General features: G+C 47.1%; 1 protein-coding gene across 1 annotated transcript in view; it reads left to right on the top strand.

Annotated features, from left to right (window-relative positions):
* Positions 1 to 25,838, top strand: part of LOC140426554 (complement factor H-like) — a 254,444-nt gene that overhangs the window by 110,543 nt on the left and 118,063 nt on the right. Inside the window, exon 8 of the mRNA XM_072511479.1 lies at positions 4,553 to 4,711. Within this exon, the coding sequence (XP_072367580.1) occupies positions 4,553 to 4,711 (159 nt within the window). The remainder of the gene's footprint in view (positions 1 to 4,552; positions 4,712 to 25,838) is intronic.

Below are 25,838 nucleotides of genomic sequence, written 5' to 3'. Positions count from 1 at the left end.
GAGCTATATAAAGCACTGACTCTCAGGCTTCTGGGAGAGGGCTGGAGAGAGTGCAGAGAGGTCTAGAGTGTGCAGTGTACAGTTATAGTGTAGAGACTAGTATTAGTAGAGTGTAGATTGTAGATTACTAGATTATTGCTTGCTATAGGAGTAAGTGGTCGAGCTTTAATAAGTAGTGTAATAAATGTTAGCTTTGTTATTGAACTCAGCTTTTGTGGTCTTTGTGAACACGACGACATCCAACCTGATAATACAAAGCATAAAGAGCAGAAGGATAAGGGCAACAAATGCAGTGGAACACCACCATCTGCAAGATTCCCACTTTGGAGTGTATCGGTGTTCATTCAATGTGGCTGGGTCAAAATCTTTGAACTTTCCTGCTAACAACAATACAAGATGGAGCAGCATGGGAGGGCCTACCGATGACATGCCAACGCCGTTGCAAAGGCGTGCGGCGCGCAATGTGATTAGTTCAAAAAGGTGGTTCCCTAGCACTTTTTCAGGGCCAATTGAAAATGGGCAGCAAATGCTGGCCTTGCCAGTGATGATCACATCCTATGAAAGTACAAAACATCAGGTTAACTGACCAAACATTCCCTGTTTTCTCTTACCCTCAGAAAAGTGCTGCATCTAAATTTGGTGATGATACAAAGCTATGCAGAAATATATGCTGTCAAGAGGACACAAACAAGCTGCAAAAGTTATGGACAGATTAAGTGAATGTGCAAAAGATGGAAATTAAAGTATAATGTGGGGAAGTGTGAAATTATTCACTTTGGTTGTAAAAATAGAAAAGCAGAGTACTTTCAAAGGCTTGAAACTTGGAAATATTGATGTTCAGAGGCACTTAGGTATATTCTTACCTGGAACTCAAAGTTAGTATGCAGGTGCAGCATGCAATTAGGAAGGAAAATGGCAGGGCAGCACGGTGGCACAGTGGTTAGCACTGCTGCCTCATGGCGCCAAAATCCCAGGTTTGATCCTGGCTCTGGGTGACTGTCCATGTGGAGTTTGCACATTCTCCCTGTGTTTACATGGGTTTCGTCCCCACAACCCAAAGATGTGCAGGGTAGGTGGATTGGCCTCGCTAAATTGGAAAAAATGAATTGGGTACTCTAAATTTATTTTAAAATAGGAAGGAAAATAGCATGTTGTCCTTTATTGCCAGGAGATTGGAGTAAAAAAATAAAGAAATTTTGCCACAGGGCTTGTACAAGGTTTTGGTGAGATCATACTTTGTACGGTTTTGGTTTCCATATTTAAGAAGAATATACTTGCATTGAAGATGGTCCAGCAAAGGTTCACTAAACTGGTCCTGGGTATGAGAGGGTTGTCCTGTGATGAGAGCCTAAGTAAACTAGGCCTCTGATTTGAAAGAATGAGAGGTGGATCTCATTGAAACATACAAAATTGTGAAAGGGCTCGACAGATAGATACCAAAGGACTGCTTTCACTGTATGGAGAATCTAGAACACTGGGTACAATCTCAGAATAAGGAGATGATCATTTAGGAATGAGATGAGGGAAAAGTTCTTTACTCAAAGGTTTTGAGAGTCTTTGGAATTTTTTACCCCCAGGAGGATTGTGGATGGTCTGAGGTTGAACATATTTAAGGCCCAAACAGGCAGATATTTGACATCACAGGGAGTCAAAAGATATGGAAATCAGATGGGAAAGTGGAATTGAAGCAACGCATCAGCCATGATCATATTGAATGGTGGCATGGCCTTGAGGGAGCACATGGGATGGAATATTCTGATTTTTTCCACAATGTATTGTCCGTGGTGGGAATAGCAGACGGCAGCTGGCAGCAGCCTTGCTGGGTTTTCGTGCCGGATTTTTCAACACTTTGGGGATTTGCATCCCATGATGTCACGCTGGTTGGGTGGGTTAGGAATGAGTGCCCGGCCTTAAACCTGATCTAAAACAAATAAAAATAAAAAGGAACTGACCCCCCCCCCCCCTCCACCCACCTCCACTACAGACACGGAAACACAAACTCTCCCCACCCACTCACAAAGGATACAGAAAACCCCCTCCCCATGATATTCTCCCCTTACCTAAATGTCCCCTACAAAAGTCACACTGGCAATGGCTGCTGGCAGGACCAGGGGGCAGTGCCCAGGTATGGCCTGGGCATGAGCCTCTTCCCCCCACTGCCCCCCACCCCCACCGAGGGGGGCTGTAATAACTGTGGACCACGGTGGGTTCTGTTTGCCAGTTCCCTGTTTTACAAACCTGTTATAAACCCCGTGAATGTGATGTCATGCCAGTGGTGGGGAGAATTCTTTTTGTGGGAGGAATGGTACCTCAGGGAGACCTGTTAATTATATTAAAATGTATCCAAATGGGGTTCCCACCATTGCAAGGCAGGAATCCCGTTATTTCATTGGTAGGGGGCAGGGACAATTGCATGGGGAAACCCCACAGATGGGAAAGTCATTTTGGGACTCCATCGATTCTCTGCCCCCTCCGCCATTCTCATCTGCCGGAAATTGGGGCAGAAAATCTCCCACATGGTCTACTCCTGCTCTAATTCTGATATTCTAGTGTTTATTTCTTGCAGAATAGGTGTAAATTTTCCACCTTCCAATACATGAGGATTGTTCCAGAATCTAGGAAATTCTGGAAGATCAAAACAAATGCAAGCAATATTTCCGTAGTCAGCTCTTTTAAAAAAAGTGTAGGAAATCAAGTTCAGGGCTTTGTCAACTTTTAGTCCCATTAATTTCTCCAATATTATTCCTTGACTAATATAATTTCTTATTCCTCATTCTCAGTAGATCTTTGAATTCGCCTCTATTTCCAGCATGCCATTTGTCTTCTACAATGAAATATTTATTTACTGACTGTCATTTCTATTTTCCTCAGGCTGATTTCTCTCACCTTGACTCTTCTTCTTTACATGTCTATAGAAACTACAATCTGTTTTTATATCTCTTGGTAGTTCTCGTGGGTGGGATTTACCGACCACCGAGCCACGTGTTTTTTGGCGGCGGTGGCGTCCCACAAGCAGGATCTACCAACCCCACCGTTATCAATGGGATTTCCCGGTGATAGCACCCCTCGTCGCTGGGAAACCTATGCGCCGGCGTGAACAGCCGGTAAATCCTGTCCATGACCTATTCTCAATTGAACAAATTCTTCATCATCCTTTGCTGAATTCTACCACATTATAAACCTTTAATTTAATACAATCTTTAATTTCTCAGGAAATTTTACTCCTTAAGGAAATGTATATTTGTTTTGAATTATAGATGAATTCTCTGAATGTTTCTATTGTTTATCTATCATCACTGGCGGGATTTTCAGGCCGTTCCCACCGACAGGATCTTCTGGTCCCACCAGCAGCGGGTCCCCGCCATGGGTTCCCCAGCGGCGGAGGGTGCAAACAATAGGAAACCCTATTGACAGCAGCGGGGCCAGAACCAGGAGACCCCGCTGCCCACCAACAGCAGGCCACCCTCCACCCCTGCTAAACCCGCTGGGGGGCGGGGGCGGTTGGGGAAGGGGCCACATTTCTAGTTTCCTGATCTACCTTGGCCAACTGACCCCTCTTACCTACATAGATAATCTTTTTCAGATTTAAGACTCTAAGTTCTGAACATAACTAAATCATTCTCAAACTCAGTATAAAATCCCATCATACTATTCCTCTTCCCAAGAGGTTATTAGTTGACTATTTTTCACTACGTAATGCTAAACATAAAATACTGTGTTCTCTAATTGTTTCCTTGATATCTTGCTCTTAATGCATTCCATGCTTAAATGTGTATTTTATAAACCTCAGGCAGTAGACCTAATATTATTTTAAATTGTATTCTAATAATGCAATCACATATAAATTATCCTTTGTGGCATCTATACATGAACAATTTGAATTAAACAGATATAGCAACTTAGAATTCCTGTAAATCTGTTAAAACCCCACTTTTGGCATGGGAATTTGATTACAAAAGTGCTCTGGATTCTCAAATAGATGCCAGATTCAAAAACTGGCTAACAATCACAATTTTTTTTTACTTTCCAAGAAAAGTTTGCACACATTTCCTGAGCACATATCAACAGGTGGAGTGACAGCATAGGTAAGGAAACAGCTTTGGAAGCTGATTCAACTAATGCAATAGAGGGGGAGAGTCGGAAAGGTTTTCTACCCACAGATGGTTTGAGCTGATGGACTGTGATTATTAGTACCCAAAGATCAGAAATAGTTTCTATTTTTGAGGCAAATCTGCAATTCTGGCTCCATGCACATCCCCAATTTTAACCACTCCACCATTGGGGGCCAAGTCTTCCCTCCCTAAACCTCTCCACCTCTCAACTTCAGCTTCACCCTTAAGATGATCCTTAAACTTGCCTTTTGACCAAAGTTGTTGTTATGCCAATTTATGGAAAAATGGAAGTGCAAGCAGTGAAATTACTATCTTATGTTTGAAATTAATCTGAGCTTCATTATACTTGAACTATTCAGTTATTAGCCTTGGTACATGTGTAATAATATAGCAATGACTCGTACGTACACACTTTGATAGTGTTAATTTATCGTTCTCAGAAAGCAGGTGTGCACGACCAAACGTCGATACTGATATCCAACCAAGGCTTTCGTCATATAGCCCTATGCAAGATATAACTTACTATTGCCGATCTTCTGCATCATGGGAGAAATCTACATGTACAGGAGGTGGATGGTCTCCTGCAGTAACATGTCCAGGTAGGAGTTCTCTTCAGTCATTCGTTTAAAGCACACCATAAAATTAAACCAACTGTCAATTCATTTTGTACAATTCGGAACCATAATTTGGTAGATTTTTTCCCCCAGCCTTGGGGATAATTAACACGTTTTAAAGATTATGCATAACCACATAATTGAATGGCCTTAAAAATAAAGAGTATTCAAATGGATATCATATATGGGGAAATATGGACACCGTTGAGTTACAATAACATGTACAATCCCAGCATTATCTTCATTCAGACCATTGTATTTGGTTATTGCTGTAACAGAGTCATTGTTCTCTCTTAAGGGTAGTGGAGTAAAAATATTTTTTCTCTGCAAAGCACATATCAAAATCATAAACCTGTTTTTAAAAACCATGGGTATGATTGTATTAAACTCAGCATGCAAAGGAAGCCTCCTCCACAGATTTCAAATGCACAAGGCACTAAACGCAAAAACGAGCAACTGAAGGCAGGGAAAAAGTTCGAAGACAGGAGAAAAGAGAGGGATCTCAAATGTAGTACACATAGGAATGGTTTGGCAAACGGACTAGGGGTGGGAATTAGAAATTCAGAGTAAGGTCCAATGAAAAAGATCGCCACAAAATGTCCCCTTCCCAGGGGCTTTGGTTTTTGTACATTGTGCATTGCTGTGTCATTGATGCTTAGCTTCGGTACCAGCTGAGCATCTTCTCCACTACAGCTACAAACCTCAGGTCTCACCTATCGCACTTCGGTTGCCTCCTTGCCACATGACCCATGCCCACAAACTCTGGGCTCTAGCCTCTCACCAGGTCATTGACCCTGATTTCTCGCTTCTCCTACACAGGTATGTTTGCAAATAATGTACAGTTTAGGGATTGAGATATGACACCTTTTAAATTCAAATCTCTACTGAATTCTTAATTTCTAATTATAGGGTCCTTGGGTTTTTGCCTCACCCAACAAGATACAAATAGCTAGCATTTATGAATCAAGTAAAATATATTAAGCAAGATTTTACATATACTTTACAAGAAAAGTTAAGACAACATGGAAGATTCCTCTTATTATTATTCAACGTCCTAGGATTCCTAGAGTGCCGCTAGTACAGGTGATGCCTGTTTCTGAAGTGACAATAAATTTAGTTGTCTCTCATAAGGTACATACCACAGAACCGCAGTAAAACAGTACCAACAAAGACTTGGACTTTTGATTTCTTTCCCTGCCTCTCAACCTTTAGTTGGAAGCAGGCCAAATTAATCTCTCTCATTGATTTAGGGGGAGGGTCATTTGGTATCGCCCACTAATGTCATGTACACTGAAGGCAAATGTCCATCCCTTATTCCCTAGGCCCCCAGAGATACATTCCATGGACAAATGACACATCCTTGTAGATGCAAGAGAAATTGTACAATGTTACAATCTCTTGTCAATAACACAACCTATTGTAAACAATTCATAGCATTTTAGTTTAAGTTCACCAGGTACTAAAGCCATTAAGAACAAATTGTTATTCAGGCTTTCCACCATAATGTCAAAAAATGTTTCCCTCGATTACCATGTTCTGCCCTACAGATATGGTTAATCAATTAAATTCATGGTTTTGTTCAAAGATAGGTGGGGGGGGGGATTAAGCGACCCCATTGCATCTGGCACAGATCCGTGCGCAACAGGTGAATCATACGAGAGCCCCAAATCGGGCTCAGTGCTGGGCGCGAGTCCCAATTCAGGTTCCGTGATGGGCACAAAATCTTGCGCAAGTTACCCGGCTTGTTCCACATGTAGATTCCTGGATCTCATCCTCGCTGGTCGAGATACAGATCTGAATATTGGCATGGGAGTGGCCCTTTAAGAAATGTTTTTGTCTTATCACATAGCTTCAGTGATGTCATTGTGTGGGTGGAGCTGGGCTGTGGCTCTGAGTTTTTACTTTCACTTTGAGTTTGGACTGGTTTGAACGGCACAGGTTGAAAGAAGTGTCTCTCTATCTTCATTTTAAAAGCTGTTTCCAGACTACTTCATAACTTAAAAGAGGTAATTGGGAGGAATTCAAATCTGCTGTTTGAAAAGGGGAACAGAGTATCAATAACAAGTCTTATACCAGTAAGAATGCCGTGTGCTGGGCCACACCTTTGAAAAGGGGTTTCTGGTTTTACTTGGATTTCGTGATTGAATTAGAACAGTTAAGGGGGAATTTATTAAGGGTTATACATAGATCACTGTAGCTGTATGGGGTCGTTATGTTTGTAGTTGATAAAATGTCTTGCTGTGTGTGCTTATACAAACGTTAACTAAATTCTCAGAATAAAGCTTGTTTTTTTTAAATTAAAAGCTCCTAAGAAGTCCGTTGAATAACACCTGAAGGGCAGGCTCTTGTGCTCATCTTAGCCAAATTCAACATAAAGGTTGTAGGTCAGGTGGACTCCAGAATACACTTTGGAGTTGTTAAACCCTAGCCCATAACAAAAGTGGGGGCTCATGGGATAAAAGTCTATCTTTCATGATTGGGTTGGCTTAGTGAACTTAAAGATAGTGAGGGGTGAGCATATTTGTGTTTGCTTTTCAGGTGCTGTATTCAAGTTTAAATAGGGAGTGTGTTGTGGACAATGGCTCTTTCAGAGACTCAGAAGTTTGTGGGGTGGAGAAGGTCACACGCAGTACCTTACAGAGACTAGAAAAAGGCTTTTAGGTTTGGCAAAAAACATTACAGTTAACATTGCCTGACAAAATACGAAAAGAAGAGTTATTGCGGCGGTAGCTGAGCATTTAAAATTGCCTGAGACACAGTCAGAATCATTGGAAATGGCAAGAATTCAATTATATCTCAAGCAGCTTGAACATGAAAAAGAATTAAAGCAGCTCGAATACAAAATGAGGGAAAAAGAAAGAATAGCTCTAGCAGAACAAAAAGTGAGAGAAAGGGAGGTACAGATCACGGGAAAAGAAATGGAGAGAGAAGAAAGGGAAAAAGAAAGAATAGCCCTAGCAGAACAAGAAGAAAAAGAGGAAAAAGAAAAAGAGAGAGAGGAAAAAGAAAAAGAGAGAGACTGAACTTCAGAGACTGGCCATGAAACATGAGTCAATTAAAATTGGTGGAGGTAAAGAGAAACATACAGTCTGAGGATAGTGATGAGGATAGTGAGTAAGAGCGCCATAGTTGAAGGTTTCGTGAGGATCTATTTAAATATGTCCAGGTATTGCCAAGGTTTGATGAGAAGGATGTAGAAACCTTTTTCATTTCATTTGAGAAGGTAGCTAAACAAATAATATAGCCACAGGACATGTGGGTATTACTGATTCAAACAAAGTTGGTAGGTAGAGCTAGTGAAGTGTTTGCATCACTATCAGAGACATATGAGCAGGTCAAAAAATCCATCTTGGGCGCATATGAACCCGTGCCTGAAGCTTACAGACAAAGGTTTAGAAATTTAAGGAAACAACCTGGTCAAACATAAATAGAGTTTGAAAGGATCAAACAAAGTAATTTTGATAGGTGGATAAGGGCTTGAAAACAGACTAAATGTATGAAGCTCTAAGAGAAATTATAATTTTGGAGGAGTTTAAAAATTCAATTCCTGATGTAGTGAGAACTCATGTGGAAGAGCAGAGGGTTAAAACTGTGAGATTAGCATCAGAAATGACAGATGATTATGAATTAGTTCATAAATCAAAGTTTGGTTTCCGACATCAGTTTCAGCCTGTGAGGGACAGAAACTGGGGAAAGGACAAATACTCAGGTGTTAAAGGTAAAGAGGATCTGATGGGAGATAATAAGTAGAGTGTACCTGAGATCAAAAAGGAAATCCAGGAGGATGGAAGTGAAATGAAAAGTTTCAGATGTTTTTACTGTAATAAACTAGGCCATGTAAAGTCACAGTGTTGGGGGTTTAAGAAAAGCACTGGGAAGGCTGATTTGGTAAAACAGGATAAGCCGGTGGGGTTTGTTAAAGTAGTAAAGGAACGCCCAATTGAAGCAAAGGAGGTGCAAAAGAATGTACAGCCTGATCAAGAGGTGATTGAAAAGAAGGTGCCAGATCTCTTTAAAGAATTTACTTGTGTGGGTAAAGTCTACTCATGTGTACCAGGAGGAGCAGGTAAAAAAGTAAAAATTTTAAGCGATACGGGAGCCAGTCAATCTTTAATGGTAAGAGATGAAGAGTTATGTAGTTTGGGAGGAATAGTGCCATAAAAGGTGGTAATATATGGAATTCAGGGTGAGAAAAGAGGTGTTCCAATATGTAAGGTTGGAAAGATTAGTGAAGACTAGTGAAGTGGTAGTAGGAGTAATAGAGAAACTATCTTGTCCAGGAATACAGTTTATCTTGGGTAATGATATAGCTGGATTACAGGTGGGAGTGATGCCTACTGTGGTTGGTAAGCCAGTGGAAAATAAGACAACTGAAGTGTTGAAGGACGAATATCCTGGGATTTTTCCGGATTGTGTAGTAACAAGGTCGCAAAGTCACAGGTTAATACAAGAGGAGAAATCAAAGAGTGAAGATAAAGTTGAAGTGCAATTATCAGAAACGATTTTTGATCAGATGGGTGGAAAAAAAGAAGAACAAGTGGAGGATGAGGCAGATATTTTTAGTTCAGGAAAGTTGGCAGACTTACAACAGAAAGATATAGAAATAAAATGGATGTATCAGAAAGCATACACGGAAGAGGAATCTGCGTGTATACCAGAATATTATTAAAAATGATGTCTTAATGAGGAAATGGAGACCTTTACATATGCAGGTGGATGAATAGTGGGCAGAAGTTCATCAAGTGGTATTGCCAGTACGGTATAGAAAGGAGATGTTGCGAATAGCACATGAGGTACCAGTGGGAGGTCATTTGGGAGTAAGGAAAACTCAAGCTAAAATCCAAAATCATTTTTATTGGCCTGGACTACATAAAGATGTAGTTACATTTTGTCGATCACGTCACACATGTCAAGTGATAGGGAACCTCAAGCAGTGATAAAACCAGCGCCCTGAATGCCCATTCCAGCATTTGAGGAACCTTTTACAAGGGTCTTAATTGATTGCGTTGGACCGCTTCCTAAAACAAAAAGTGGGAATCAATATCTTTTGACTATAATGGATGTGTCTACTAGGTTTCCAGAGGCCATTCCAGAACGCAATATTACAGCTAAAACGATTGTGGAGGAGTTACCTAAGTTTTTTTACTCGATGTGGACTACCCACAGAAATGCAATCGGATCAAGGAACAAATTTTACCTCATGATTATACCAGGAGATTATGGATAGCTTTAGAGTAAAACAATTTAAATCAAGGACGTACCATCCAGAATCGCAGGGAGCATTAGAAAGTTGGCATCAGACATTAAAGACAACGTTGAGGGCTTATTGTCAAGATTATCCAGAGAACTGGGATAAAAGAATTCCATTCATACTGTTTGCAATTAGGGATGCACCTAATGCGTCAACCAAATTCAGTCCTTTTGAACTAATTTTTGGTCATGACCACTTAAATTGATTCAGGAGAAATTGGTGAAAAGCCAGCAGGATGCTGGCTCACCAGCTGAGGAAGCAGGAGATGGTGAGAGAGGTTGGGAAAGTGAGAGATACAAGAGGGAAGGTGGTTTTGGATCCGGCGGGGGTAAATGATGTGTTTCGGGAGTTTTATAGTAAATTGTATAAATCAGAATCCCCAGCCAGGGAGGAGGGTATGAAGCAATTTCTGGGGGGTCTGGAGTTCCCGAGGATAGATGAGGAGTTGATGGAGGGTTTGGAAGCCCCAATTGGGCTTGGGGAGGTTATAGATGGATTGGGGGCGATGTCATCAGGTAAAGCCCCGGGACCAAACAGATACCCGTTTTATAAAAAGTTTTCCGGGCTGTTGGGGCCAGTCCTGGTAAAGGCTTTTAACGAGTCAAAGGAGCTGGGAGTGCTCCCCCAACGTTATCGCAGGCATCAATGTCCCTTATTTTGAATCGGGATAAGGATCTGGAGAGCTGTGGCTCATATAGGCAAATCTCCCTGTTAAGTATAGATGTGAAATTTCTGGCAAAGATCTTGGCCGCACGCATAGAGGATTATGTTCCGGGGGTAATAGGGAAAGACAAGACGCGATTTGTGAAGGGACGACACTTGACGTCCAACATTAGGTGGCTCCTAAATGTGATAATGATGCCTGCGGTGGGGCGTGAGATCAAGGTGGTGGTGGCCATGGATGCAGAAAAGCCCTTTGATCGGGTGGAAGTACTTGTGGGATGTTCTGAGAAGGTTTGGGTTTGGGCAGGGATTTGTGGAGTGGGTCCGGTTGCCATATCAGGCACCGGTGGTGACTGAGGACAAACTGAGTTCGATCAGAGGACGAGACAGGGGTGTCCACTCTCCCCACTACTACCATTGGCCATTGAGCCTTTGGCAATGGTACTGAGAGCATCGGACTTTGGCGGGGGACAGTGAGAGGAGGGGTAGAGCATAGGTTCTCGCTCTATGCAGACGATTTGCTCCTTTATATAACAGACCCGTTGAGGGAAATTGCAGGAATTATGGGGATTCTGGAGGAATTTCATTGGTTCTCAGGCTACAAACTGAATATGGGTAAGAGAGAGGTTTTTGCGACCCAGGCAAGGGGGCAGGAGAGGAGACTGAGGGAGATGCTGTTCAAAGTGGTGGGAGGGAGTTTTAGGTACCTGGGGATTCAAGTGGCAAAGGGACTGGAGTCAGCTACATAAACTAAATTTGGGCAGGTTGATTGAGCAAATGAAAGGAGACTTCCGTAGGTGGGACGTGCTCCCACTGTCACTGGCGGGGAGGGTACAGACTGTGAAAATGGCAGTCCTCCCAGGATTGCTGTTCGTGGTTCAGTGTCTTCCAATCTTCATCCCCAAGGCATTTTTTAGGAAGATTAATGTGGCGATCTTGGGTTTAATCTGGGCCGGGAGAGTCCCGAGGGCGAAGAAGGTCCTCTTGAACGGGGGCCTGGGGAGAGGGGCTTGGCCCTTCCGAACTTTATTAATTACTAGTGGGCGGCTAATATATCGATGGCTAGGAAATGGGTTGTGAGGGAAGGGTCGGTGTGGGAGCGAGTGGAGGCGGCATCTTGCAAGGGCACGAGTCTGAAGGCTTTGTTGACGGCACCTCTGCCTTTCTCGCTGGCTCAGTACTCCACAAGCCCAGTGATAGTCGCAGCCCTGAGAGTGTGGGGACAATGGAGGCAGCATATGAGACTGGAGGGGCTGTCGGTGTGGTCGCCGATCTGTGACAATCACCGGTTCGCTGCGGGCGGAGGGCTGGACGGCGGCTTCAGGAGGTGGCAGCTGGCAGGGATGGGGAGATTTGGGGATCTCTTCATTGAGGAGAGTTTCCCGAGCTTGGAGGAGCTAGAGGAGGAGTTTGAGTTGCCGGGTGGGAACGGGTTCCGGTGCCTGCAGGTACGGGATTTTGTTCAGAGGCAGGTCCCGAGCTTCCCTCGTCTCCAACTAAGGGGATTACAGGATAAGTTGTTGTCTAAAATAGGAATTGGGGAAGGGACGGTCTCGGAAATATACAAAGAACTGATGGAGTGGGAAGGGGTTCCAATTGAGGAGGAAGTGGGAGGAAGAGCTGCAAGGGGAGTTGGAAGTCGGGTTATGGGAGAAGGCCCTGAGGAGAGTCACTGCATCCTCGTCGTGTGCCAGGCTTAGCCTGATCCAGTTCAAGGTGGTCCACAGGGCTCATGTGACTGTGGCCCGGATGAGTAGGTTTTTTTGAGGAGGTGGAGGACAGGTGTGGGCAGTGTCGGAGAAGCCCTGCGAATCATGTACATATGTTTTGGGCTGTCCGAGGCTGACGGGAGTTTGGCAGGGATGTTCAGGAGCCATTTCAGAGGTACTGGAAGGGAGGGTGACTCTGAGTCCAGAGGTGGCAATATTTGGAGTGTCGGAAGATCCGGAAGCCCTGGGCGGTGTTGCTCTTTTTAGCCTTAGTTTATTAGCTCTGATTATGTCACCTTTGCTCACGAGTCGCCAGGTATCTTTCTGATACCGCCACGTGGTTCAAGCTCGAGTTATGATTAATAAGTCAGCACACCACTAAGTAAGATTGAAATCAACGGTCATTTATTATATACAACAAGTAATGCTTATATAATAATCCTACTATCTATATAGAAACCTACCACTACTGGCCAATACTTAACTTTAGGAAGGGCCCACCAGGTCAGGGAAACGAATGGCTTATCGAATCGGATCTGGCCCGTGGGATTCAAAAAGGCTGATACAGGTCGATGGCTAGGAGTCTTTATCGGGTAGCGATCGCTGGAGTCAAACTTTCTGTTTCTGGTTGATGTTCTTGCGAAGGTCTCGAGCAGGAGAAGAAGGGAGAGAGAGATCTGAACTTGGCCCCTTACTTTATAGGGCCCAGGGGCTTCCCGCCTCTCGGGGCGGCCCTTGACCCTGAGTCCCAAGTGATTGGACTTGTTCCCTGATCACTGGGTTCGATATATCCAATAATGGGGCGATTCCCCGATCGGGGGGGTGGTCGTTCACCTGTCTTTGTTTCGGCCACTGCAGGCGCCGACAGGTCTGGCCCGGCATTCAATTGCTAATATGTTGCAATTGTTCCCGGGGATAGCCGATTAAACTGCAGATGTCTGGGTTGATGTGCTGCTAATGGTCTTGAGTATCGATCTGGGCCGACTTCCCCAGAGCCGAATATGCTATTCTGTCTGCAGCTGTCCGTTTGTGTCCTGTTGGCTGCTTTTCCCATCAGCCTTTCCGGTTAGCCATTTTAAATCGGGTTTTGGCCAAATTAATAGGGAATCAGCCATTTTAGGTGGCTACAGATCCTCCTTGTGATCCTAACGCGAAGCGTGAGGGATCACATAAATTTTGTCCTTTCCGTTCCCTGACCGGGGGTGGTTGGGGGGGGGGGGGCACCTCCTACATGGCCACTACTCTGACCCTAGCACAAGCACAAAAATTTACCTAAACAATTCTTGAGGGCGCTATGTCAGGCAGGGGCATGTATCTAAAAAAATAAAAACTGGGAACCTCTAATTTTACCTAAACCACTCATCAAGCATTGCATAATCAGGGGCGAAATTCTCCCCCAACGGCGGGATGCCCGCCGACTGGCGCCAAAGCCGGCGCAAATCAGACGGGCATCGCGCCGGCAAAAAGGTGCGGAAGTCTCCGCATCTTTGGCGGCCTAGCCCCAACATTGAGGGGCTAGGCCGACGCCGGAGGGATTTCCGCCCCGCCAGCTGGCGGAAATGGCATTTGTTGCCCCGCCAGCTGGCGCGGAAATGCGGCACATGCGCGGGAGCGTCAGCGGCCGCTGTCAGTTTCCCCGCGCATGCGCGGGAGCGTCAGCGGCCGCTGAAAGTTTCCCACGCATGCGCAGTGGGGAGAGTCTCTTCCGCCTCCGCCATGGTGGAGACCGTGGCGGAGGCGGAAGGGAAAGAGTGCCCCCACGGCACAGGCCCGCCCGCGGATCGGTGGGCCCCGTTCGCGGGCCAGGCCACCGTGGGGGCACCCCCCGGGGTCAGATCGCCCTGCGCCCCCCCCCCCAGGACCCCGGAGCCCGCCCACGCCGCCTGGTCCCGCCGGTAAATACCAGGTTTGATTTACGTCGGCGGGACAGGCAATTCCTGGGCGGGACTTCGGCCCATCCGGGCCGGAGAATCCAGCGGGGGGTCCCGCCAACCTGCGCGGCTGGATTCCCGCCCCCGCCCAATCTCCGGGAGCGGAGACTTCGGCGGGGGCGGGGGCGGGATTCACGGCGGCCAACGGCCATTCTCCGACCCGGCGGGGGGTCGGAGAATGACACCCCCTATCTCTCTAAGCATACAACAACAATCATAATATTCCATATATTCTTTCCTGGCTTGGCAGTCAAGCTCAGGATCATACATTTATTTTTATTTACAGGAAAACGCAAGTGCATGTTTCATTATTCTGATTTCATAGGCCGCGGGGGTCTGGGGTCTGGTCATAACCGAATATAGGGGATCGGATCCGATATACCGGGGTTCGAGCGCGGTACGCTCTCCTTTCCACTTGCGGAGGCGCATGGTCTGTACTGCACAGCAAAGTATGGCCAATGCTAATAGTGCCTCAATGACGTACGACAATTATGAACTTGGCACACCAGGATAATGCAGCGTGGCTGGTGACTGGGCCCTCGGTACTGCGGGGCAGTGAAACATTAACGGCAGGGGGGTTTGGAGTAATGGGGCCCGCTTTCCCGCGCAACCAAATGTTCATCAAAAGAGTGTTGAGCACGATGAAAGGAGTCCTCATGGCTGTCCTCTTTCTTTTCTTTCTCTGTGTTCTCTGTTTTTCTCCGGTCCTGGAGCTTCTGGAGTTCTGTAAAAACAAGCATAGTATCTGTAACTACCTTGGTTTAATATCCGGTGTGTTAGTGTGTCTGTCCTTCTTGGGGCCAATTAAACCCTTATAATTGGTCACAATATGTGACTTCTCCCCCATTTTGTTTTCAAAACAAATGTTAGAACACGGCACACTTCCCAATGGTGGACCAGTGCTAAGTTTATCATCCAAATGTTCTAGGATGTAAATAGCATTTGGCAGCAACCCAAAGGTTGCCTAAATCAATAAAACTGTTTTTGAAAGGAAAAGGTCGAATGAGGTGCGTATGGGCCGCGACGGGTAAGATTTGGATGGAGTCCCCGGGTAGGACGGCGACCAATACCGTATGTCCCCTACCAAGCGTTTTTGACCAACGGGGGGGTCCTCAGGCAGGGCGGGTCTCACACCGTTTCTCCACTGCCTGAGCAACCGACAAGAACGGACAAAAATGTAGTCATCATGGTGGGGTTGCTACTTTGATTCTAACCTCGAATCACAAGAGCAGCTACGATCGGGCGTCTGATACCCGAACAAGTATCAGCTGAAAAGCTAGTTCCTCTGAACAAGCGTCTGGTCTCGGTGGGCCTCTGAGGCAAGTCCTCAGAGGTTTCGGCAGAATGGGCGTGTGGCCGCGGTGGGTGTCAGTGGGAAAACGCTAAAAAGTTCATGTGAATGGGTGTGTGGCGGTGAGAACATTCTCCTGTTGGACGAACAACATTAAACAAACATACAAACAATGGAAAACATCCTGCAGGTTCCATCAGGAAGGACAACACTTTTCACCAAGTGTCTCCTTTAAATGATCATGTGGACACCTCAGTTCTCTGTTGCGAACAGGGTCGCAAAGGGGTTGGCGGCTTGGGAGTCAGACCCGAGGTCGTCACCTTCTCCCGGATGCCAAACTCTGGAGTGAATTAGGGCGGAAAGGGCTGCGTGGTGTGAGTTGGAGTCACTCTCGTCGTTGCGGACGAGTCTGCAGGAGTTGTCGCGGTGCCAATGAGTTGGGTCGAGTTGGGTGGGAACAAAGTCGGGGTCGTCTGTGTGGTTCGGTGATCGGTGGTGTGGTTTGTTTAAGAAAGTGATGAGGAAGGGGTCACTGGAGTCGAAGTCGGAGTTGCTGGGTGTGGGACCAGGATAGTAGGGAGGCGTGCTGTGGCTGTCGTCAGAGTCACTGTCGCTGTCTCTGCTGCTGCAGTCTGTGGGCGTTCCGGGGCGGAGTGTAAAGTTTGTGGGTGGAGTCAGGGGCGAGTTCGTGTCTGGACTGGACGTGGAGGGGGTTGGTGTGGTCACGTTGGCTGTGGGCGTGGTTTGGTCTGCTGCGTCAAGCATGACGTGGTGGGCGTGGTTTGACTGTGCTCCATAAACCTTTAGCTGGTTTATGTGAAACACGCAGTCTTACCATTTTGGTATTTGATTTTAGATACCGATGGGCTTACTTTATCCGTAATGGAGTACGGACCCGAGTATTTCGGAGACAGAAATGTGCTGGGGTTATACACAGACAACACCACTTGTTGTCCTATATCATACTCCGTTGCATGTAGTGCCTTATCAAAACAGGCCTTGCTCTGTTTTCTTTTATTGCCCAGTTTAACAGCAGCTGCTACCTGAGCCGTTTTTATATTTGCGAGTAATTGTTCAACGGCTTTCTCATGGGTGAGGGCCGTAACTTCAGGGCTGGTCAGGTCTAAACCCAACAAGTACTCTGTCCCTTTCATGGGGCGTCCGGTCATGAGGGTGTGTGGGGTGTAACCTGTGGAGGTGGAAATAGTGTTACGTAAAAACATCAGCGCAAAGGGGAGGACAGAATCCCAAGTGGTGTTGTTCTGCTGGACCATTTTCCTAAGGGTGGTTTTTAGGGTCCGATTCATGCGCTCTACTATACCACTCGACTGAGGGTGGTACGCAATGTGAAATTTTTGGGTTATGCCAAATATCGTGAGGATGTTCTGCATGACCCGTCCCGTAAAGTGAGAATCTTGGTCTGATTCAATACTGCGGGGGAGTCCCCATCTTGTAAAAATGTGGTGGGTTAGGATTTTGGCTGTGGTTTTCGCGGTGGTGGTGCGGGCTGGAAATGCTTCCACCCACTTTGTAAAAGTGTCTATGACCACCAGAACATATTTATAGCCATTCCTGCAAGGGGGCAATGGACCTATAAAATCGATCTGGAGGTTAGTCCAGGGGCCGTTAACAGGTCGGGTGTGGCTGAGATATGCCTTTTTGGCATATCTATCTGGGTTGTTCTGAGCGCAGATGAGGCAATTCTCAATGTAATGGGATACATCCTCTTTGAGATTAGGCCACCAACAAAGCTGTTTGAGGTGGGCTGCGGTGGGTTCGATTCCCTGGTGTCCATGACCATCATGGAATAAACAGATCATTTGGTTCCTATCCTGCGCAGGAACTACATAAAGGGTGTCCTTTAACACCACACCGTCATGTGTGATTATTGTATTTCTGTACCTCTCATATGAGGCTGGAAACTTCCCTTTCACGATTTCAGTGAGAGCGCTATCCTGCTTCTGGGCCTCTACTAGATCTTCGATCCTAGTCTGCGCGACCTGAACTGCACTCACTGGCGCACTCACTGGGGCGCTCTCGGGGGGCTTCCAAAAGTACCCATGCCTGGATCCTGCCTTAGCCAGTGCGTCGGCTTTTACATTTCCAGGGGGGGAGGAACGAGGGTGGCTGCGGACTTTTATAATGCCAAAAAGTCCTGTTCTTGGCTTTTTTCAGAATATGGCGGAGTAATGGGGCTGAGGGGAGAGGTTTCCCATCCGCGGAAACAAATCCTCTCGTTTCCCAGAGGGGCAGAAATTCAGTGAGGCTGTTGCACATGTATAGACTGTCTGAATATATGTCTGCTGGGCTGGGGAAGGAATCTGTGTGCTCTACAATGTAAGCGATGGCCGCAAGCTCTGCTGCCTGCGCGCCTAAGTGTCCGGGTAATTTTAATACGATTTCCTCAAGGGCGCGTCCCTGCGCGTCCTCCACATAAATCCCACAACCTGTTATGCGTTGCCCATCCAGGATTGTGGAAGATCCATCCACATAAATCCTAATGGGGTCACACGTGTCCGGGTGAGGGGGGTTCTGAGATGGAGTGGCTAGTTTTCTGGGGGGTGTTTCAGCTATAAAGGGGCCTGTATTATGGTGGGGCGAGATGATTTCACACTCATGGGGGGTTCCGGGGTACTGTAGATTGTCCGCTAAGTATGTGTGAGTCTTTGTCCGTTTTACTGTGATGTCCCGTCCTTGTAAGAGAAGGGTCCACCTAGCAGCGTGGATTTGGCTGATGGTACCGTCTTAGAACATAGAACATAGAACGATACAGCGCCGTACAGGCCCTTCGGCCCACGATGTTGCACCAAAACAAAAGCCATCTAACCTACACGATGCCATTATCATCCATATGTTTATCCAATAAACTTTTAAATGCCCTCAATGTTGGCGAGTTCACTACTGTAGCAGGTAGGGCATTCCACGGCCTCACTACTCTTTGCGTAAAGAACCTACCTCTGACCTCTGTCCTATATCTATTACCCCTCAGTTTAAAGCTATGTCCCCTCGTGCCAGCCATTTCCATCCGCGGGAGAAGGCTCTCACTGTCCACCCTATCTAACCCCCTGATCATTTTGTATGCCTCTATTAAGTCTCCTCTTAACCTTCTTCTCTCCAACGAAAACAGACTCAAGTCCATCAGCCTTTCCTCATAAGATTTTCCCTCCATACCAGGCAACATCCTGGTAAATCTCCTCTACACCCGCTCCAAAGCCTCCACGTCCTTCCTATAATGCGGTGACCAGAACTGTACGCAATACTCCAAATGCGGCCGTACCAGAGTTCTGTACAGCTGCAACATGACCTCCTGACTCCGGAACTCAATCCCTCTACCAATAAAGGCCAACACTCCATAGGCCTTCTTCACAACCCTATCAAGCTGGGTGGCAACTTTCAGGGATCTATGTACATGGACACCTAGATCCCTCTGCTCATCCACAGTTCCAAGAACTTTACCATTAGCCAAATATTCCGCATTCCTGTTATTCCTTCCAAAGTGAATCACCTCACACTTCTCTACATTAAACTCCATTTGCCACCTCTCAGCCCAGCTCTGCAGCTTATCTATATCCCTCTGTAACCTGCTACATCCTTCCACACTATCGACAACACCAACAACTTTAGTATCGTCTGCAAATTTACTCACCCACCCTTCTGCGCCTTCCTCGAGGTCATTGATAAAAATGACAAACAGCAACGGCCCCAGAACAGATCCTTGTGGTACTCCACTTGTAACTGAACTGCATTCTGAACATTTCCCATCAACCACCACCCTCTGTCTTCTTTCAGTTAGCCAATTTCTGATCCACATCTCTGAATCACCCTCAATCCCCAGCCTCCATATTTTCTGCAATAGCCTACCGTGGGGAACCTTATCAAACGCTTTGCTGAAATCCATATACACCACATCAACTGCTCTACCCTCGTCTACCTGTTCAGTCACCTTCTCAAAGAACTCGATAAGGTTTGTGAGGCATGACCTACCCTTCACAAAGCCATGCTGACTATCCCTGATCATATTATTCCTATCTAGATGATTATAAATCTTGTCTCTTATAATCCCCTCCAAGACTTTACCCACTACAGACATGAGGCTCACCGGTCTATAGTTGCCAGGGTTGTCTCTGCTCCCCTTTTTGAACAAAGGGACCACATTTGCTATCCTCCAGTCCTCTGGCACTATTCCTGTAGCCAATGATGACATAAAAATCAAAGCCAAAGGTCCAGCAATCTCTTCCCTGGCCTCCCAGAGAATCCTAGGATAAATCCCATCAGGACCCGGGGACTTATCTATTTTCAGCCTGTCCAGAATTGCCAACACCTCTTCCCTACGTACCTCAATGCCATCTATTCTATTAGCCTGGGTCTCAGCATTCTCCTCCACAACATTATCTTTTTCCTGAGTGAATACTGACGAAAAATATTCATTTAGTATCTCGCCTATCTCTTCAGACTCAACACACAACTTCCCATCCCTGTCCTTGACTGGTCCTACTCTTTCCCTAGTCATTCGCTTATTCCTGACATACCTATAGAAAGCTTTTGGGTTTTCCTTGATCCTACCTGCCAAATACTTCTCATGTCCCCTCCTCGCTCGTCTTAGCTCTCTCTTTAGATCCTTCCTCGCTACCTTGTAACTCTCCATCGCCCCAACTGAAACTTCACACCTCATCTTCACATAGGCCTCCTTCTTCCTCTTAACAAGAGATTCCACTTCTTTGGTAAACCACGGTTCCCTCACTCGACGCCTTCCTCCCTGCCTGACCGGTACACACTTATCAAGAACACGCAGTAGCTGATCCTTGAACAAGCTCCACTTATCCAGTGTGCCCAACACTTGCAGCCTACTTCTCCACCTTATCCCCCCCAAGTCATGTCTAATGGCATCATAATTGCCCTTCCCCCAGCTATAACTCTTGCCCTGCGGTGTATACTTATCCCTTTCCATCATTAACGTAAACGTCACCGAATTGTGGTCACTGTCCCCAAAGTGCTCTCCTACCTCCAAATCCAACACCTGACCTGGTTCATTACCCAACACCAAATCCAACGTGGCCTCGCCTCTTGTTGGCCTGTCAACATATTGTGTCAGGAAACCTTCCTGCACACACTGTACAAAAAACGACCCATCTAATGTACTCGAACTATATCTTTTCCAGTCAATATTTGGAAAGTTAAAGTCTCCCATAATAACTACCCTGTTACTTTCGCTCTTATCCAGGATCATCCTCGCCATCCTTTCCTCTACATCCCTAGAACTATTTGGAGGCCTATAGAAGACTCCCAACAGGGTGACCTCTCCTTTCATGTTTCTAACCTCAGCCCATACTACCTCGGAAGATGAGTCCCCACCTAGCATCCTCTCCGCCACCGTAATACTGCTCTTGACTAGCAGCGCCACACCTCCCCCTCTTTTGCCTCCTTCTCTGAGCTTACTAAAACACCTAAACCCCGGAACCTGCAACATCCATTCCTGTCCCTGCTCTATCCATGTCTCCGAAATGGCCACAACATCGAAGTCCCAGGTACCAACCCATGCTGCCAGTTCCCCTACCTTATTTTGTATACTCCTGGCATTGAAGTAGACACACTTCAAACCACCTACCTGAACACTGGCCCCCTCCTGCGACGTCAAATCTGTGCTCCTGACCTCTATACTCTCATTCTCCCTTACCCTAAAACTACAATCCAGGTTCCCATGCCCCTGCTGCATTAGTTTAAACCCCCCAAAGAGCACTAACAAATCTCCCCCCCAGGATATTTGTGCCCCTCAGGTTCAGATGTAGACCATCCTGCCTGTAGAGGTCCCACCTTCCCCAGAAAGAGCCCCAGTTATCCAGAAATCTGAATCCCTCCCGCCTGCACCATCCCTGTAGCCACGTGTTTAATTGCTCTCTCTCCCTATTCCTCATCTCACTATCACGTGGCACGGGCAACAACCCAGAGATTACAACTCTGTTTGTTCTAGTTCTGAGCTTCCATCCTTGCTCCCTGAAAGCCTGCCTGACATCCTTGTCCCCTTTCCTACCTATGTCGTTAGTGCCAATGTGGACCACGACTTGGGGCTGCTCCCCCTCCCCCCTAAGGACCCGGAAAACACGATCCGAGACATCACGTACCCTTGCACCTGGGAGGCAACATACCAAACGTGAGTCTCTCACGCTCCCACAAAATCTCCTATCTGTGCCCCTGACTATCGAGTCCCCAATTACTAATGCTCTGCTCCTCTCCCCCCTTCCCTTCTGAGCAACAGGGACAGACTCCGTGCCAGAGGCCCGTACCCCATGGCTTACCCCTGGTAAGTCCCCCCCCCCACAAGTATCCAAAGCGGTATACTTGTTTCTCAGGGGAACGACCGCAGGGGATCCCTGCACTGACTGCTTCTTCCCAGTCCCTCTTACAGTTACCAATCTATCTCCAATCTTTGGTGTAACTAATTCCCTGAAGCTGCTATCTATGACCCCCTCTGCCTCCCGAATGATCCGAAGTTCTTCCAACTCCAGCTCCAGTTCCCTAACTCGGTCTTGGAGGAGCTGGAGATGGCAGCACTTCCTGCAGGTAAAATCAGCAGGGACACTAACGGCATCCCTCACCGCAAACATCCTGCAGGAGGAACATTGCACTCCCTTCCCTGCCATCCCTCTAACTTTCTACCAAGATCTGGCTAACAATTAAATTAAATTTTTTAAAATAATAATAATAATAAAATATGGTACTTACCTCACACCAATGGGTTTTATTATTAGGTTAGAGGAGGAGGGCGGGTGGGAGACACTACACGTGTAGTGTCTCGGGTTTCCTCTCCACCAGAATTTATTGGTGAGGGTCTTCCCAGAAGTCCGTGGGTCGAACTTCCTGTTCCCGTCTTTAAGTCGTCCGTCTAGTAAAAGTTGGGTGGGGATGTGCTCGGTCAAAATGGTGATGGGTTCAGTCCGGTAATGCATGAGAAGTACTGGACTGCCCAGAAAACTGCGGGCAGGTGCCTCTCACAGGCTAAGAATTCCTGCTCCACCGCATCTAAAATCTGGGAGGCATAAGCCACGGGTCTTAGCTGGTCGTGCCGTTCCTGCAGGAGCACGGCTGAAAGGGTGCGGTCTGTGGTCACTACCTCTATGGCGTAAGGGGAAAGCGGGTCGGGAACTTGTGGTGCGGGGGCGGCTATGAGCGCCTTTTTTAATGATTCCACAGCATCCGTATGCTGCGGAAGCCATTCCCAGGGGGTTCCTTTCTTTAGGAGGTCTGAGAGGGGCGCTGCCTTGCTGGCGAAACCATCAATGTGGTTTCGGCAGTAGCCAACCAGTCCTAAAAACGACCGGAGGGCTGAAACGTGTTGAGGAAGGGGCAATTTAGCGATCGAGTCAATTCTTTTGTGCTCAATCCCGCGTTTGCCGTGTGTGATAATTATACCCAAATATACCACTTTTTCTTCCAATATCTGGGCCTTTTTGGGGTTTACTTTACAGCCAATGGAATGTAGTAATTCCAGGAGTTCGGACAGAAGCTCAATGTGCTCTTCCTTTGTGTCTGTCTGCAGTAGTAGATCGTCTACATACTGTACCAGACATCCGGGGGGAGAAAATTTTGCTAGTCCATTTGCCAGCTGTCGGTGGAAAATGGAGGGGGAGTTGTGGAAGCCTTGTGGCAGGCATGTCCACGGAACTTGTTGCAATGGTGGGGGCTGCTGCGGGGGTGACTTTATTGAGTTCCCGATAATCAATGGTCAAGCGCCATGATCCGTCGGGTTTCCTTACTGGCCAAATCGGGGCATTATTAGTTGAGGCTACCGATCTTAGGACACCCTGCTCTAATAAGCTTTCTATGACCTTTAGGATTTCTCCCTCTGCTTCTCGGGGAAATCAGTACTGTTTTTGGGGTCTAGGGTCCTGTCCGGTTATTTGTACGGAACCGGCCATCCGTCCACAGTCGTGTTTGTGGGTTGCAAATGCTGCCCTGTTCTTTTGCAGGACTGCCCTAACCTGTCGGTCCGTGCTGAGTGTGGTGGGGTTGAACCAAAACTCGCCGACTGCGCTAATTTTGTTCATATAATCCCCTATATTGAGCGTTGCGGGGGCTCTAGTGGATTTCGCCATCTTCCAGACACACTGGTTGACTGGATCGAAAGAGAGGTGATGAGAATTCATGAAGTCGATCCCCAAAATGTGCTCTGCTGTTGGGGGCAGGTCGACTAACACTACGGGCTGTTTTGTATTAATGGTTCCGATCTGGATGGGTACAGGAGTTGTGATATGTCCCTGCTGTGAGTGACCTGTGAAGCCGCTGAGGGTGATAGTGGCTGTGGTGGGCCACGTGTCCTTACCAAGGGTGGAGGAATTTAATGTTGTGCGGGACCCTCCTGTGGCCCAGAGAAGCTTGATCGGCTGTCCCCTAACCTTTGCTGCGACTACCGGTCGTCCTGACCTATCCCAAAGGGTATCGCAGGCCCAGCTGGGGGAGCCTGTACACTGTCAGTCTGTTCCGGTCAAGTCTGTCTGATCGGACTGGGCGCTAACGCTATGTATGGGCTCTGCCTTTTCTTATTGAGAGTGCCTGTCTGTTGGGCTCTCTGTGGTTTTTTTTAGGGGCCTTGCATTCTTTGGCAAAATGTCCCAACTGTCCGCAATTGTAGCATTCTTGCGGTTTTGCTGGGGGGGCTGCTCTTTCCCTCGTTTACCCAGGCGGGGTTGTGGAGAGTGGTTCTTACTGCTTGCACGTCTGCGGCGGCTTGGTTTTCCTCAGGGATTCTAGCTGCGGGTTTACCGTGAGCCGCTTGTTCCCAAACGCGGGACAATCTTTTGACCACCCACTTCTCATTATGAGCCTCCTCCGAGGGGTCATAATTACTACAGGCATTCTGTCCTGCTTCCGTGGCATGGGAGATAAGGGTGCGGGTCCATTTGGCCATATTGTCTGCGGATAAATGGGCACGGTCTACATTTCCGAAAACGGCTTCAAAGTGAATCCACAAGCGTCCTGCGAACGCTGTGGGGTGTTCAGACTTTTTCTGTCTGCACTTATTTAGACCATCTACGGGGTCGCCCCGGTTGTACCCGATCGCATCCAGGATCGCGGTATGCATTTCTGCAAGGGTGCCTCCTCCTACATTCTGTGGGTCGGGAAGGGCTGCTGCGACCGATGGGTCTAAGCTGAGGACCGTGAGCTTTACCTGCTCTTTCTCATCCAGGCCATACATGGTCGCCTGGTGTTTGACGGTGGCAAAGGAATGGTGTGGGTCTAAAGTGGGGAGGAACGGTGCGATTTTAGCACACGCGTCCCGTAATTGGGTCACTGTGAGGGGGATGGAATATAAGACTTCCGCCTCGTCTGCTGTGGCGGTGCGGTGGGTTGTTACAGGGTTCATGGGAGCCTGTATTCCCTGCTGTGTGGGGGGTGGGGGTGCTCTCCTCCTTTGGGGTTTTCCCTGCGCACATGCTCCCTGAACATATCTCTGCACTGTCTCTTGCAGTTCTTCCCAATCAGGGCCGTCTTCCTGGTCTAAACTTTCCCCAAAGTTGTCTTGGAATCCCTTTTGGACAGAAAGCATTGCTTGCAGGTCTGCAATTTGCTTTCGGCACTTTGCATGGTCTAAGGTACTCTGCCTTTGTTCCGTGGTTGCAGCGTGGAGCGCTCTCAAGGCTGCCTAGAGATCACTACATTGCTTCTGTAGTGTCTCCACCTGCTTCTCCGTCTCTTTCTTAACCAGGATGGCACGCTGCGTGTCCTGATAAGCCTTCTCATATTGGGATTGAAAACTGCTTAAATGCGCCAGACAAGACTGGTGACCCCGTTTGGCGTCAGCCACCTCTTCGTCCTTGGCTTCTAACTGCCTTTTCAATTCCAGTTTTTCCTTTTCCATCTCGCATGCATCGATTTTACTCATACGATGTATGCCTTCTATTCCTTTTCGGAGCGTCCTGACAACCTCCTCTGTGCCTCGCAATTGTGCCAGACAGGACACAATTGCCATCGGCTTGCGCGCTTTCGCTAAGCTTTTTTTATGGATTTCACTCATGTTCTCCCACCAAGTATGCCCTATACCTCCGGGACCTGAGTCGTCATTATTACAGAAACCGCTCCCCACGGGCCATCCTTTGCTCTGCAGAAATTTGCGAATTTCCACTTCCCAAATGGGACACTGTCCCACTTTAATGCTGCTGATCGGTGCGACCGCAAATTCTTCTGTGTTCATGAGGCGTTGCATTGCCTGCATTGCCTGCATGGCCCTCTCTCTTATCTGCTCGTTACATTCAAATTTGGAACAGGGGGCTAA

Source organism: Scyliorhinus torazame, chromosome 7, assembly GCF_047496885.1.
Source record: "Scyliorhinus torazame isolate Kashiwa2021f chromosome 7, sScyTor2.1, whole genome shotgun sequence".
NCBI classification, from domain to species: domain Eukaryota; kingdom Metazoa; phylum Chordata; class Chondrichthyes; order Carcharhiniformes; family Scyliorhinidae; genus Scyliorhinus; species Scyliorhinus torazame.
This window is presented reverse-complemented; position numbering and strand designations above follow the sequence as displayed.